This window comes from Cavia porcellus, unplaced genomic scaffold (assembly GCF_034190915.1).
Source record: "Cavia porcellus strain 051 isolate PalLab524CR breed Dunkin Hartley unplaced genomic scaffold, mCavPor4.1 scaffold_29, whole genome shotgun sequence".
Classification (NCBI taxonomy): Eukaryota; Metazoa; Chordata; class Mammalia; order Rodentia; family Caviidae; genus Cavia; species Cavia porcellus.
In genome coordinates this window covers 17,532,080-17,549,044 of record NW_026947512.1, presented here as the reverse complement: position 1 = coordinate 17,549,044, position 16,965 = coordinate 17,532,080, and the positions used below count along the sequence as shown (strand labels likewise).

The following is a 16,965-nucleotide window of genomic DNA, read 5'->3' as shown; positions in this document are numbered from 1 at the left end:
TTGGGCAAAGGTTTTAGAAAAGAGAACTATCCCACAAACCTCTATTTTTATGTGAGTGGAGAAAGAGTGGTCTGTGTAGCTTGAAGTGGTGCCTTGGTTAGGAAGAGGGAGAATGGAACCACGTTATTGGTGTTAGCCTTCCCTTGCTTGCGCTGACTCTGACCTGCTGAGCCACCTTTCTGTTATGATAAAACATTTCAAAGATAAAAACACTGAGTACATAAATACCTGACTCTGATCACAGTAAGACACTGGAAATGTCATCACTGTGGATCCTTATGAATGCTTTTTTGCGTCTTACTGTGATAGAGATTACTGGACACCATAGTTTGGGTTATTATAAAAGAAAAACTGGAAACCAGGCGTAGTAGCACACTCTTATTATCCCAGCACTTGAGAAGCTGAGGCAGGAGGATCATTGAGAGTTTGAGACCAGCTTGGGCTACAAAGTGAACTCAAAGACAGCCTGAACTGAATAGCGAACGCTTGTCTCAAAAAGACAATAATAAATAAATAAGCAAAGCTTGAGGAAAATGACTTAGGTGCCTTAGGTACCAGCAGTTACCTTTGGGGGTCATCCTAGGTGGTAAGAGTGAGACTTGAGGGAGTAAAAAGCAGGGGAAAATGACTTTTGTAAACACCATGGGCTCATTCTTTGTGGCTACTGAGAAGTCTATGGAATGCTTTTCTTTTTTTTTTTTTTTTTTTTTGTCTTTTTCGTTTTTATCGGTACCAGGGATTGAACTCACGACTGCCTGCTTGCAAGGCAGGTGCTTATGCCGCTGAGCTAAATCCCCAGCCCCCTGGAATGCTTTTCTAAATTATGCTTCTGAAACACAAGAGATTTTGCTGATCTGTTTCCCCTAATTGAAGGTTGTCATGAAGGACAGTAACTGTAAACTCCAATTCTGCTCCTTTCCTTGTAGAGAAGGATCTGCTGCAGATAAAGTGAGAGATTCCCAGTACATGCTTTCTGTAAATCTCAGCAGTATCAATCTCAGCTTATGTAAAACTGTCTGCTCCATGTGACACTGTAATCAGAAGTGGTCCAATGGACTACAACGTGGGTGCAAAACAATCACATCTATCCTTTGCACTGCTTGGACCTACTCATGCCCCCTGTTAATTTCCCTGAACTGTATCTTCGTTCCTTTATTGCAGTGTGTGATTGAAATGTCTTGAAGACTGCTGTAAAGAGGTTTGGTGGAGTAAATTGCCTGTGATCCTGGGGATGTAATTGATTTTAGTAATCTTCCTTCATTACATTCATTTTAGATTTTCCTCACCTCCAGTTAGTGCCTGAGTAGACTTAGATTTCTTACTAGAGGTGCTAACTCTTCTTTCATCTCTGATGAATGAGACTTCCTAGTGTCTTGTACTGGCCTATTCAATATTATTTTTAGGGCATTAAGTGCCCTAGTAAGTATCTTGAGTTCTACATTTATTCTTTCCTGCCCAAGTTACATGGTAGATATCCTAGCTCTTCATTATGACCACAGTTTACCGCGCTATTAGTGTAGTAACATTTCCTATAGCAAAGCTGTTGCAACAGCATGAAGAGCCCAGTACAATCAGATCAAAGTCATAGCTGCAGTGGAAGGCTTCAGTGTCCACTGCGGAGTTGTTTTGTCCCTGGTTCTGGGAAGCAAGACCTTGATCTACAAAAGTATCAAGTTGAAAATAGAAAGAGTACATTATACAAAGGATTCGCTAGCATTGTGAGGAGCATTCACTGTTACTTCTATTCTTTGGTGGCTTTTCATGTGTTCTATGTATTGAATGCGCAGATGCATGTAGATTCTGGCCAATAAATCAGTGTATTCATTTCATCCTGGGACATGGGGTCTACATTTTTCTGGATGTCTCTGCTTGAATTGATGGGCTGGGCTGAATCTCTAGCATACTATCCCAGTGATCTGCCCTGCAGTTTGCTTTCAGGAAATATATTGAACGGTAGGATAGCAGATTCTATGCCATATGCCCATCATCACAGATTCTCAGCTAATAGCCTTAAGGGCCTTAGACTTTTGCTCATTCTGTGACCTCTATGAAACATTTTCCAAATTTAATAAATCCTTCTGTCCAAAAGTTTCTTTACTATCCTAGTTAATAATTTTTATTAACTAGGTATTTTCATTTCTATTAATGAGTCATCTAGTAACAACAGGAGTTGTTACAGTACAGTAAAAGCAGCATTTATATAAGACAAAGCTTGTTTTTTACAATTTTTTTTTATTTAGTTGATACTAGACATTGAACTCAGGGCGTGCTACACCAGCACTTTATCACTGAGCTATGTCCCCTGACCTAGGGTAATAATTTTAAAAATTTGTAGTCCTTTTTTATTTAAATTAACTTTACTGGTACTCTTTTGATATATACAATGATTGCATTCATTAGGGAATTTGTACTTATACATAATATAGCTTGATTCTTTCCCCCACATTCCTCTCCCTTCCTTTTAAACCTTCTTTCCCTCATTTGCAAAAGCTTCATTTCCATTTTTCTCCTTCTATTCTTTTTGAAACTTTTCTCTTCCTTTCCTTCCACTTCCTCTCCTCATTTCCCTTCCCATTTGAGCATTGTTTCTTAGTTTCCAGTATCAATCAAACATTTTTGTCCTTCTTTACATTTTAGTTTTTCACACAAGAGAAACAATGCAATATTTAAACACTTGTCTGATTTATTTCACTTAAAAGTATAGTCTCAAAGTGTATTCATTTGCCTAGAAATGCTTATAGTAAATGGTGCTGAAAAACTGGATTTCCACATGGTAAAGTTTAAAAGTGGACCCATATTTCTTACCACACCCTAAACTAAGATCAAAATGAATCAAAGATCTAAACATTAAAATGAAAACATTAAATCTACTGGAAGACGTAATAGGTAGAACTCTTGAAGATACAAGCACAGGCAAAGGCTTTTTATAAACAAAATCCTGATTCCACAGGAAGTATCACAAAGAATAACTGATTTCATCTTATTAAAAAGTTTTTACACAGCAAACGAACCCACAAACAAAGTGAAGAGACAACCCACAGAATAGGAAAATTTTTTTCTAGCTCTTCCTCAAAGGACTAGAATACATATCAAGAACTAAAAAAAACTAAAAACTAAAAACTAAAACTAAAAAACAACAACAACAACAAAAAAAAAACTCAGACCTCCAAATTTAAATACTCAATCCAAAATGAGTACCTGAAATGAAATGCAAATAATTGAACGAAAAAATGTTCAACACCACTGGTCATTTAAGAAATGCAAATTGAAACAACACTGAAATTAGAGTGAGCTCACATAAATGACCTAATGTTGACCACAGGCTTCCAGAACGAAGAATGAGTTAAGCCCAAAGCTTATACAAGCAGTTATAAAGATTAGAGCAAAATTAGAATAAAGGAGGCTAAGAGAGCAATCAAAAACAATCAATGAATCAAAGATTTGGTTCTTCAGAAGATTAATAAAATAGAAAAACCTTTAGCCAATCTTATCAAAAAAAGGAAAGGAAGACTCAAATCAATGCAATTAGGAATGAAAATGGTGAAATCCTACAAAAATCCAGAAGGTCATCAATAGCTACTGTAAGACCTATATTCTAATAAGATGTAATACATATAAGAAATGAACAGATCCTAGGTACATATGAATTACAGTTTTCCAGGGACAGTATTTGGCCCATTTGTCAAAGCTTAAGTAGCTTCATGTGTTTGGAGTTATTCCTGCATCTTCTAGTCTGTTTCACTGATTCTCAAATTTGTCTTTTTGCCAGGACCATGCTGTTTTTATCATGACAGTTTGGTAATAATAAAAAGGTTTCAGAACTTTTTGGAGTGCTGGTTTCGTGGTCATGAATTGCTTCAGGTATTCTTTATCCTGAAGGTATCTTGTATCTCCTTTAATTTGGAAAGATAATTTTTCAGGGTACATCAATCTTGGTAAGAGGTTATTTTCTTTTAGGGATTGAAATACTTCATTTCAAGCTCTCTTTGACTACTGTGTTTATATTGAGAAGTCAGTTGTCATTCTGATGGGTTTCCTTTATAGGTGACTTGTTTCTTTTCTTAAACAACTTTTAATATTGTTCCTTTGTTGGAATCCTATTATATGCCTTAGTGTAGTATTTTCTGATCATTGCTTATTGGAGTTCTATATGCCTCACTAATTTGTATGTCCAATTCTTTTTTCAAGATTGGGAAGATTTCTACCATTAGTTCTGTGAACTGATTTTTTTATGCATTTATACTATCTTCTTATGTTTTCATTGATTCCAGTCAATCTTATGTTATTCTTCTTTGCATTATCTAGCAACATTTGTATTGATTTTTTCTGATAAAATGCATTTTTGTTTGTTTTTTTAGGGTACCGGGTATCAAACTCAGGATCTTGTGCTTGCCATGCAGGTGCTGTACCGCTGAACTATATCCCGAGTCCTGGACTGATTTTTTTGCATGGCCCTTTGCTATTTTTAAGGGGCCTTTCATGTGATGATCACAAACTGAAAATCTGTCTTTTAGGTTTGATAGTCTGTCCTCACATTTGTTGATTCTGTTGCATAAATTTTCAATAGAATTTTTAATCTCCATGACATCTATTTGACTCTGTTTCAAGGAATCCAGTTCTTTCCTTTGTTGGGCATTTATGATTTCCATTTTCTATCACTTTCTGAAGCTCCTCTATTTTTTATTTGTGTATACTCTAGATTCACCAACTATATCCTTCATTATGCTCATCATCTCTTTAGTTATCTGTGAAACTATTTCTGACTTGTTTTTAGAGCCTCACTCATTTGCTTTGTTATTTCCACTGCTGTCATTTAAGAAAGTTCAAGTTGGTGGCTTTTGACTTCTGCCACCTCAATGCCCCCTGAATTTGCCTTGGGTAAGCTAGAGGCCTCATTTTGTATTTTTAAAATTTGCTTTCTGCATTGAGCTTGTAAATTGCTTGTGGTATGTAGCTTTACAATCAGCCTCAAGACCTTCTTAGCATATAGCTACTTTTCAGAGATGTTTTCTAGGTGCAAAGAGCTTTTGAGTCTGTCCCAAGATCCCATACCTCCAATTTATTAGGGGTGAGAAGCTGCTGCATATTTGGCCTAGTAGCCAGTTCTTCAGTACTGGACTAAAGTATTTTTTATGACTCCCCCAAAATCTATATTCTATTCTTTCTTTTCTATAAAAGGCAGAACAACTGATTACAACAACTATGTCACCTTTGCTAAAGTAGTACAATCAGTAACAGTAGCATCAAGCACAGTCTAGAAAATGTCAAACTGTAGTAACTGTCAATTTGCCACATTAAATCTTAGGTACAAGCTTTGATTGCAGCAGGAATAGGAACTCCACAGAAGTTCAGACTGATCCTGGCCTTTGGTTGTGCTGTTGGGTCCTGTGTTGTTTATCCACAACACTCTAGGGGTCTCTTGCCAGCCTGACCTTAGATGTCTCCCAAGGTTGCACCTCACTCAGTTACTGGAAGGCCGGAAAGGAAGCTGATGCACAACTGTTCTAAGTCCTGTGTTCAGTTGGCTGCTCCTTCCAGTGCCGTTTGACCACTTGGACAGGGGCATTCATCACTGCTGCAGCTCACAGCATCCACTGCTCCATTCCACTGGTGTGTTTATCTGTGCAGGTGTCACCCACCCTCCCTGTGTATCTGAAGAACCAGGAGTCAGGGAGAAACTGCAGTTTGCCACCTCTTTTTTCTATGTTTAGGTCTATCCCTTCACTTTCCCTGTGGACTCCAATTCTCCCTTTAGATCTTTCTTGTTCTCTAAGAATTCACCTTCCTCCTTCTTTTTTCCCCTCAAGCTGTTTTACTCCAGTGTCTGGATTCTGACTCTCAGAGAGGCTGATTAGCTGCTGTTTACTGCTCTGCCATCTTTCCAGAAGTCTCTTTTCAATAATGTTTCTAAAATCTTCCTTCTATAGATTTTGCTCTCCAAATACACTTGTTTTTTGACATTTTACCATAACAGGTTAACATGGCTCAGCCATTCATTTAGTTCATTTTTCTCTGAAACCTAATTCAAATCATAGCATAAATACATGTGTAATTTTTGTGTTAAAAAATATAAATTCTTGTCTAATGGAGCATTTTAAAGGAATTTTTAAAAAAATTATACATGAAGTCTAGTCTTACAGATAAAAATTTCATGTTGCTACCAATGTTCATAACAAAAAACTGGTTGATAGAGACATAAAATGGAACAAGTCATGATCCTTGAGGTCAAAATGTGGAGAGAAGACTGCACTCCATATAGTCCATGGGAGCTAAAGAACTGCTAGGGAACAAAATGGAGTTGTAAAGAGCACATCAACTTGGCCAGAATCTAATCCCACTCTTGACACTTAATAGAGGTGTCACATGATTCGGTGTACTTAACCCCTTAAGCCTTAATTCTGTCATCCACAAAGTACACATGATGATAATATCTACTTCCTGGTTGTTGTGAGGTTTAAGCAGGACCTGCATAACAGCAACTCAGTAAATAATCCCAAGAAAACTACTGCGAACAAGACCTGCAAAAGGGAAGAAGAGTCATTGGGTTGTAGAGTAGTCAAAGAAGGCTTCACAGAGAAAGTGAGACTTCAGAGAATGAATAGAGAAGGTAAAAGCATACAAAATTAAAAGTACAATCCCAAAGGTAAAATATAGAGAAGTGTAAATATGCAGTATATTATACTTGAGAAAGATGAGCTGGCTTATTTGGTAAAATAGAAGGATCCATGAAAAAGTCAACAAGGGTGTTTTTGCCCAAATGTCCACAGATTGTTAAACATGCTTGTTCTTTTATCTTTATAAATATAGCACTTAAAATTCTTTCACCTAGTCTCAATCTTTTGAGGAAATCATTCTTCAACAAAGGACCTCCTCTAACTTCTAAGGCTCTTAATTCCTTGGAGGTTTCTGTATATGAATTTGTGAGACTTGAGACCATGTTCTTGTGGTGTAACTACTCATCATTTCACAGTTCTTATTTCAATGCTAAAGTCATTGTTTAACATACAGTAATTATGCCTTTATGGTGCTGAATTTATGGGAAAATTGGAGAGAGTTTAAACAGATGAATATTTCTTATAGTTGGCTTGATGTTCATTGAGAATAGTTTTAATATAACATGACTCTGGGTCTGAATTCACCCTTTTATAGCAAAATTTTTGCAATTTCCTCATGTGGTAAAAATTTTCAATAATCATATTTTTAAAAAATAAAGCAAAAATTTCTGTAAGACGGGAGAATTCCTTCAACTGAAGTTGCTTTCCTTCCACTAAGTTCTTCTGATGCTTGGCTTGAAAACGGTAGACGGGGGGCCAGGGATTTAGTTCAGTGGCATAAACGCTTATCTGGAAAACGGTAGACATTTTTGAGCTTTGTCAAGTTCAGAATGCGAAAATAATTTGTGTCTTCTAAAAATAACGAGACTTGGGAGTGTCATGTTAATTTGAAACTAAGAACTCATATTTTTTCTTCTATCTTACTATCAAGTTGGTAGTTAACCACCCAAAGTTTATGGACAGTATAAGAATTTTTTTTCAGTACTTCCTGCTATAGTTTGAGGATGTCACCAAGAGATTCATGGGTTAAGACTCGTTGCAACAGATAGTGAAGAGGGGAATTATAGACAGGGTGAATGGGTCTGAGGGAAGGAGGGCTCCTGACATGATTAATTCCATTATCACAGGAATGGCTGAGTTATCAGGTAAGTGAGTCATACAGGTGAACTGAATAGGCTCTGTTTTCTCTTGCTGGCTCACTGTCAGTCACTCTTTTACCTACTATCACGTTATGATGGAGCACCAAAGTGCATGCCAGATGTTGGTGTCATGCCTTTGGGCTTCTTAATCTCCAGAACCATGCTAAAGTAACTTTTATTTAAAATTAAAGGGCCAGTGATTTAGCTCAGTGGCATAAGCACCTACCTTGCAAGCATGTGGGCATGAGTTCAATCCCTAGTTCCAAAAAATACAAAATAAATAAATAAATTAAATTAAACTAAATTCCCCAGTGTGTGGAATTCAGGAATAGCAACAGAAAATGAAACCAGAACATTGCTACTGAGAAATGGGGTTGTTGCTATGGCGAATACCTGAAAATATGAAAGGATATTTGGAGCTGACTACAAAGACTGATTCTGGTGGGGGCCCAGAATACATGAAAAGATGAGCAAGAGTCTGGAACTCTGTGGTGACTGCTCAAGCAGTAATGATGAAAATGTAAGAGATATGAACAACAAAAGCCATTCTGATCAGGTTCCAGATGGAAATAAAGAACAAAGTTTGTGAACTTGAATAAAGTCCATTCTCACTATAAAGTTGTGAAGAGATTTGCAGAACTGTATCTGTTAATGAGGGCTTATAGAAGTTGGAATTTAAGAGTGATGAACTATAATACCTGGTAGAAGAAACAACTAAACAGCTAAGCATTCAGCCTCCTGAGTGTCTCTAACCACACACACACACACACACACACACACACACACACACAGATGAAGGCACAGGGGAATGATTTAAAGACAATTTATAATTAAAAGGGAAGCTGACCGGAAAGATTTGGAAAAGTTTCAGCTTGGTCATGTGTAGAGAATGAAAGATCATTTTCAGGAGTGAGAACCAAAGTTGTGGTCAAATGGACTATTTGCTAAGGAGATCAGTTTGCATAGAGGGGAGAGCAGGACAGTGGGCCTCAGAAACATTCCACAGATAGCAAGACTTCTCTTCCCATCACAGGCTCACATCGCTAGCAAGGCAGAATATTTTGGGGAGTTGTCTTCCCACACCCACCACCATTTTACTGCCCTGAGATACTTTGGTCTCTGATGCCCACATTCCAGTGCTGGCCACCTGGCTATCTAGCCATGCTCACACGGGCCCAGATTAAACTCAGGCTACTTCTCTGCAAGGTACAGGCCGTAAATCTGGGAGGTATCTATGTGCTGCTAATTCTGAAGATGTGTGGAATTCAAGAACTTTGGGAGCATCATATCCTTTATCTAGATTTCAAGATGTGGGTCAAAAAGCCTTGAGTCTCAGGCCAGAAACTGTCATTTTGGCATAGATGTCAGGGATTCTAAAGATAGGGAAAGGTCTAGCAGAATTATGGAAGTGAAACTACCACTTACACATTTACATGGGATATAATAATCCTTATATCCACTTCTTCCTTTTGGAATGACATACACTGGTCCTACCATCATATTTGAAACAGATAACTTACTTGTATTTCATGGGCTCACAGATGGAATTTGCTACAGGATAACACATACTTTGAAATTTTAAGATGGAACAAGTTAATACTTTAGGACTTCTAGGATGGAATAAATGTGATTGGTATTGAGAGAAAGCAGTGAACTTTAGAGGCCAGTAGCAGCATGCTGTGGATTTAAATGTGTAACTCTCCCAGGGTCCTTAGATTGAAACCCCCAGTACAATAGTATTACGAGGCAAAGATGTAAAAGGCAGTTAGGATGTGGTAGAGAGAGCTCAAGAACAGATTGATGCTCTCCTTGGGGGAATGGATTAGTGATCCTGAGAGCAGGAGATTACAGAAGTGGCGTCAGTGAGTTCTGTATCTCTTGCGGCTGTCCATTCACCCTCTACCCTATTACACTGCAGCCATTTACCAGGTCCTATTGTTTGGAACTTTTAAGCACCAGGGCTGTAGTATTCCCTTATAGCACCAGATAATGCACTAAGCCACCTCCTTATCCTGAGGCTACATTTGAATGTGTGGGCATTTTTTTGTTCAATTTTCTACGTCTCCTGCAAGTTCTTTTGCTGGCTACCTCAGCCTTTTCAGTGTCAGATTAAAAAGGTAAACTTCAGCACCATTCACGGTTCAATGAAGATAAAGTTAAAAAGTTTTGAAAGTAATGTTTTCTGTTTGATAAAGATTATCTAAATTTTGCCTTTTATTTACTTACTCAGGATATTTAAACCATGAATGGTAAACTTTAGAAATCCATTGATGAATACATTAAAAATGAATTTTACTTCCCACTCCAAAGTCCTAGAAGCATCTACTAGTCTCATTCCCTGGGATGGCAATCACTACTACATTGTTGTATATTTTCCAAGAAAGTCTAGAGACAATGTCTTTTAGCCGAGAATGTTTTTCACCTCTGGTAAAGTTTTCATGAGAGTCTTGAGTTCTTTTCAACTGCTCAAGAAAGAAGAATCTCAAATATCAATTCCCAAGTCAGCGTTGGAAATCTCTACTAAAGCCACATGGTGCTCACCATTTTTCTGTGACCTTTGCATTCTCACTTTTGATGATGTGCTGACCCTCCTGGTGGTTCTCCTGAAGGAGAAACATGATAAGTCAAAAAAAGGTTCTGATTCATCATTGAGTATGATGCCTTCACTGTTTAGCTAACAAACACCAGTGTTTCGATTAAGCCCATGCAATGAGAAGCATATACCTAAGGTCACACACAAATAAGAATGTGGGCATTGATCTGGGAGCACAGACTCTATCCCTTAAAAATGATATGGCACTGAGAAGATTTTTAACATTTTTGGTTACATTAAAAAGGACTATATGAGATAAGCCAGGTGAAAAACTTACCATACAGATACACATATAGTAGTCACTCAGTAAATGTTAATTATGATTATTAGAATTATCATTGATGTGAAAAAGATGATAACTTGCACAATCTGAGTGTAAGTATGAGCAAAGTTTCCCATCCTTGTCATTATCCAGTGCTGTTTTGTTTTTTTTTTCCTTTTTTGGTACCAGGAATTGAACTCATGACTTGTGCTTGCCAGACAGGTGTTTGTGCTGCTAAGCTAAATTCCCAGCCCTCAAATGCTGTTTTGATGCTCTTTTATTAAAAAAATTGAATATTTCAAATGTTTCCTTCATAGCTGTGTGTCTGAAACCAGATATACTAAATGGAAAGCTATCTGTGGAGAAGGATCACTATACTGAAACGGAAAATGTCACCATCCACTGTGACTCTGGCTATGAGGTGGTTGGTCCCCAAAATATCATTTGCTCGGAGAACAGAACATGGACTCCAGAAATACCCAAGTGTGAGTGGGTAAGTGGCACAATTCAGGGCAGTTCTGTGTTGTTAAACCCTAACAGGAGCAGTCTTCTCCAAAGCTCTGTCCTAGCCAACACTAGTGAATTCTGACTTTTGTCAGGATATCTAAGTAATTGATCAAAATGATCACTTTCAACCTGGAAGCACAGCCGTGGGTTACGAGAGGCAATTGTTCTCATAGTACCATAAGAGCTGAAACAAATCCTAGACTTCACGGCCCCTTGAGACCCATGTCTCCTGATCCCCTCAGTCAACACAGTATTCCATATTTGCTCCATTTCTGTTAGTCCATAGAACCATCCTTTGGCTGCCCAGGCCCCTGCACAGATCTATGCTTTCTGTGCCTTGCAGCAGAACTGGATTGACCCACAGGAAAACACCCCCTGGAAGGTGGTGTCCTCTGCCTCCTGCTCTTCCTCCATCTGTCCACATTTTTACGGTGATTCCTCTGCAGATGCACTATATCTTCCTGCTCACTTCTTTAAATCACCTTTAGGAGGTCCCTGAAGAATGCAAGCAAGTGGCTGCTGGCAGAAAGCTTCTGGAGTGCCTCCCAAACCCCTCTGATGTGAAAATGGCCCTGGAAGTGTATAAGCTGTCTCTGGAGATTGAGCAATTGGAGAAGGAGAAGTACGTGAAGATCCAGGAGAAATTTTCCAAAAAAGAAATGAAGCAGTTGACTTCAGCTTTACATTAACATACAGAATTCCCATTTACCAACTCCACTTGTCATGAAGTAGCATTACTCATATCAGTAAGTTTCTGCAGTTGGAAAAAATTCATGTGATTATTGTTACTGAAAATGTATAATTACTGGTGTTGTAACTTGTGATTCAAAGGTCTATTGCACTCGTGCTGGTTATATAAATTATTGTTTATCAAACTCGCTTGCTGTGTTGTCATTCTGGCCAGTATGTCACATAAATATGATTCCCATAACACAAACCCACTGCTTAACAAGTCTGAAATTAACTTTCCTTTATTTTTTTTCTTTATTGTCTAGGAAAGAATGGAAACCAGAAAAATTTCAACTGAGTTCATACTTTTATTTGCACCTAAATGCTTTTATTGCATGTCTCTCATGTCTAAAACCTGTCTATTCTAGCCAATAGGGCTCAATAGAAATCATAGAAAAAGAATGACACTGAAATCATACAGGGCCTTTGGTGCCCCCTTCTGGCCACCCATTATTCTCACTTTGATAGCACAGATTGGTTCTGCATATCATTCCTTTGACAGAAATGGAATCACACACTGTACATCCTTTCCTTCTTGTCTTTCAACATATTTTTGAGTTTTACTGATGTGCATAGTCATGGCTAATTCATTTTCACATATTTAGTATTCTGCCATTGCATGACTATATGCCAATGTATTGTTATTAGTATTTTTGTTTTGTTTAGTTCCTTGGATATTATGAGTAGCAATTCTATGTGTCCTTATATGTATTTCTGTTGCACATATATACTTATGTTCAGTATATTTCTCAGGATGAAGTCAACAGCTCATGGTAGATAAATGTGTGTGTGTTCAGAAGTTTCCAAAGTGGCCCTAGAAACTGTTTTCCTGAATCCCTGCAGGATGTAATGTTCTATATGTTTGCTGTTATTTATGCTTTTTCTTTTCTGTTAGCTTCTGTTGTGTTTTTCTGACTTGATCTTCCCTGGTCTGTAGAAGTTGGACTGCTATACACGTGTTCAGTTGCCATTTCCATATTCTCTTCTTGCGAGGTGCTTGTTTAAACCTGTCATACATTTTTCTTGTGCAAGGTTTCTACTTTCATGTGTTTTGATAAATGCAAGTATCTCATTTTAATGTGATAGTTTATATCAAGTGTTTCCATTTTGATTAGTGTTTTTTGACTATTTGTTTTGATTTTTGGATCCCTTAAAAATCAATGTTAATCTCAAGGTCACAGATACACTTGCTTAATATTTTCCTTTAAGAGAGTCACGATTTTACTTTCACATTTAGATCTACAGTTCCACCTGGATTTGCTATGGTATGAAGCAAAGAGCCAAGATTCATTTTTTTTCATATAAATAGACAGTTGTTTGGGCTCCTTCCATTGAAAAGACCATACTTTCTGTCATAACCCCGTTGTGCTGTTCTGTCATCAATCAACTAACAAACATACATTTGAATTTTGTTACTTAACTCAGTTGTTAATCACTGAAATTTTGGGGTGTCTTATACCCAATTCCATGCCTTTATAATGAACCTTGATGTGAGTCAGTGTGGATCCTCCAGTTTTGTTTCTTTTGTCCTATTTGTATTCCACCTTCTGTTTCATCTTAGAGATTTGACAACTCTCGATATCTTCTATTTGTATAAATCTTAGGATAATCATTTCCTAACAAAATCCTACCAAAATTTTTATAAGAATGCTACAGATGAGCTTTGGAGTAATTTTCATCTATATATCATCATAAACAGAGCATTTCTCTACACTTGCTTATATTTTACTTAGCTTTTAATATTCATACATCTGTCATATTTATTTCAAGACATCTGGAATTTTGCATTGATGTTGACAGAAATGTCTTTTCAGAAAATCTTACTGGAAGTAGGAAGTTGTTTTTGATTACTTGCATTTTATTTGATAGAATGTTAATGTGTGGTGGATTAACTAATGGTCAACTTGGAACACCCCAGGAACTGAATCAGAGTGGTTCTGCATGGAAGGCCTACCTGAGGATTGTTGTCAACAGCATGAAAAGGGAACTAGACAGAAGAATAGTGGGCTGTTGATTCTCCTAGAAAAGCATTACTCTGGCTCTACTGATATGAGCTCAGGTGTTATTGTAGGAGGAGCTCAGGTCCTTGCTGTCACTGGGGATGGCTGCGGTTCTCTTCAGGGGCACTGGCCCTTACTTTGAGCATTGCTTCCTTTATCCAGTGCAGATCCCTCAGCCTGCTGGCACAGATCCTTCATCCTACTGGTGCAGACTTTCTAGCTTGCACCACTGACCTTTGGGCCTTCCCAGAGTGGATCCTTGATATAGACTCACACGAGACATTGCCGTGGGCTCTAGGTCTTCAGCTGGATTGTGCAGGACATTGCTGTGGGATCCAGGCCCTCAGCTGAGTTCTTTGAGTCTCTAGTGTGTGAAGAGATCTCCTGCACTCTTCTGCATTTGACTCTTTGGGTGAATATTATATGATAATTTTATAAATTATGTGTCCTGTATTATTTCCCAACCCTGACCACAACAGCTAATTTTAATTAAATCCTCCTATACATCTTTTGATTATTAAAACTCTTACATGTCAGCTGTGAATATTAGCAGTGTGATTTCTCTTCTACTACTTCTGACCTTTGTTTGCTTTTCTGTTTTCTGTATATTGTCTATCTGTCTACCTACTCCATCCTATCAACTGATACTCTTTCCACGGGAAGGGTCTACACTCTAATGTGCACTGGAAGTGTTGTTACCGTCTTCCTTATCTCACTGATTTCATCAGGAAATCTCTTAATAGCTCACCATGATGTAGGATGTCTGTCATTTTTTTTCTTTGTTTTGTTTTTCAAATTTATGTTTCATTTAGTGTTATAGTTGTGTTAAGCATATACTTTAAAGAATGTATAGCACATTGACCATCATATCTTTTCTCTCAATTTTAATATCACTTCTCCCAATCCTATTTATGTTTTCTTTTTCTTTTATTACCATTAATTAAGTTTATTGGTATAGTGATCACATTAATCAAATGAGATTTGTACTTCTACATGATATGTCTTTCTTTTTTTAAATTTTATTTAAAGAAAGATTAAACAAAACAAAATGGGTAGAAATAATACATACGTTCAGAGAAAAAATAAACAGTAAGAAATCACTAGTTGATGTTTACATATTGTTCTTTTACAAATAGTTGTTCAAGATACAAAAATGGAACATGTAGAGTGGAAATTCAAACAGCGAGACTGCAAACAGTTCTGTTCAACTGTCCAACAAAAACTTAATAACATAGTTGTCAGTCTTATACACTTAAACATACATGCAGTCATCCATATCTTCATTTAGGTTGAGATTAAACTAAAGCAGGTTAAAATCATTCTGCATAAAGAATAATAGTATTGCTGGATTTTACATCATGACACTCTGGGATCAGCACTGGGTACTATAGTGTCTTTTTAAAAAAGATTTTAAAGAAAAACTAAACAAAACAGAAAACAGGTAGAAATAATACATACTTCCAAAGAAAAAAATAGTAAGAAATCACTAGTTGATTATAGATTGTCCTCTTACAAATAGTTATTCAAGATACTAAAGTGGAGCATATAAAGTGGGGATTCAAACAGTGAGACTGCAACCAGTTCTGTTCAACTATCCAACAAAAACTTAGAAATATGGTTATCAAACCTATACACTTAAACACTCATGCAGTTATCCATGTGTTCAATTATGTTGAGATTGAACAAACCCAAGCAGGCTAATATCACTCTGAACAAAGAATATGCTGACCCCTCCCCTCCGGATTAGTCAAGCTGCTGAGGCCTGTGCTTTATTACTGTGCACCGCCTCTCCTTTGGATCAGTCAAACTTCTGAGGCCTTCACTGCCTTAGTGTGCGCCGCCACCACAAGGAATTGATTTAGGATAACCTATATGGTCTCAGCCAGGTCACGTGACCCAGGTCTAGCTCACTCCACCAATCTCTTTTGGGAAGGGAACAACTGACTGAAGTCACGGCTGCCCCTTGTACTTGCCAGTCCTGCCAGGTCCCAGAATGTCGTCTGCCAAAGCCCCCCTTTCTGTGGAATGGCTCCACTCCCATCACTCACCACAGGTCGATGCAGGCTCCCTGCCAGGTCAGCTCTCTGTTCAGCTCGCCGACCCCCAATCTCAGGGTGACTGTGCTGCCAGTGAGTGGAAGCGGTGGGACCTCAGATGGCTCGGCAAGTCACCCGCTGGGCAGGAGCACTGAACCTTTAGCTGTTCCAATAATAGCACCAGGACTGTATGTTTGATTGATTCGTCTCACCTTAATTTCGTCTTGGGAGGAGAGAATTCATCTCCCTCTGTTCGGTCTCCCCATGCTGTATTATGTTGAATTCTAAGTTGACTATCTCAGGGAGCCTCTGTAGCCAGCTGGTATCTATCCGCCATCTTTGCTCTGATCTGCATGATATGTCTTGATTCTTATTTCCCCAGCTCCCTCCCCCCTTCTTCCCTTCTTCCTATTTACAAAAGCTTTGCTTTCATTTTATCTCTTTTCTCGTTTTTTTCTTTTCCTTTCCTTTGTTTCCCCTTCTCCCTCCCTTGTGCTCCTTCTCATTTGAACCTTCTCTTCCTATTTCACAAAATATCTGTTAGGCATTTTGGTCCTTATTTATATTTTAAATTTCTCACACCAGAAAAACGATACAATATTCACATGTGTAAATGTCTCAACCTTATCCTTTTTTTTACAGCTGAGTATTAATTTGTTGCATAAAAAAACACATTTTCTTTATTCATTCATTGGTTGATGGGCATTTGGGCCATTTTCAAGAATTAGCTATTACAAACTGTGTTGCTATGAACATGTATGTGCACGTATCACTGTGGTATAATGCTTTTCATTTTTCTGAAGAGATACCCAGAATGGGTATAGCTGGGTCACATGGGACCTGTAATCCTCTTTTTTGAGGAATCTCCACACTTATTTCCACAGTGGTTGCACCGGTCTACACTCCTCCAAGAATGGAGAAAGGTTCTCTTTCCCCAAGGCCTCTCCAGCATTTGTTATTGGTTGATTTATTGGTAATAGCCATTCTTTCTGAAGTGAAATGGGATCTCAGCATTGTTTTGATCTAAATCTTTCAAAAGGCTAATGATATTGAACCTTTGGTATATTTTTACTTGCTGTTTGTACTTCTTTGTCTAAGTGTCTATTCATTTTAGATGCCAATTTTTGGATTGAGTATTTAAATTT

At 37.8% G+C, this 16,965-nt stretch overlaps 1 protein-coding gene across 2 annotated transcripts in view; it reads left to right on the top strand.

Annotated features, from left to right (window-relative positions):
* Positions 1 to 11,923, top strand: part of Zp3r (zona pellucida 3 receptor) — a 30,786-nt gene extending 18,863 nt beyond the window's left edge. For both annotated transcript variants that reach the window (XM_063239629.1, NM_001173027.1), the window contains 2 exon segments: positions 10,866 to 11,041; positions 11,544 to 11,923. In XM_063239629.1, the coding sequence (XP_063095699.1) occupies positions 10,866 to 11,041; positions 11,544 to 11,744 (377 nt within the window). In that variant the 3' untranslated portion in view covers positions 11,745 to 11,923.
* Positions 11,924 to 16,965: the final 5,042 nt, after the last annotated feature.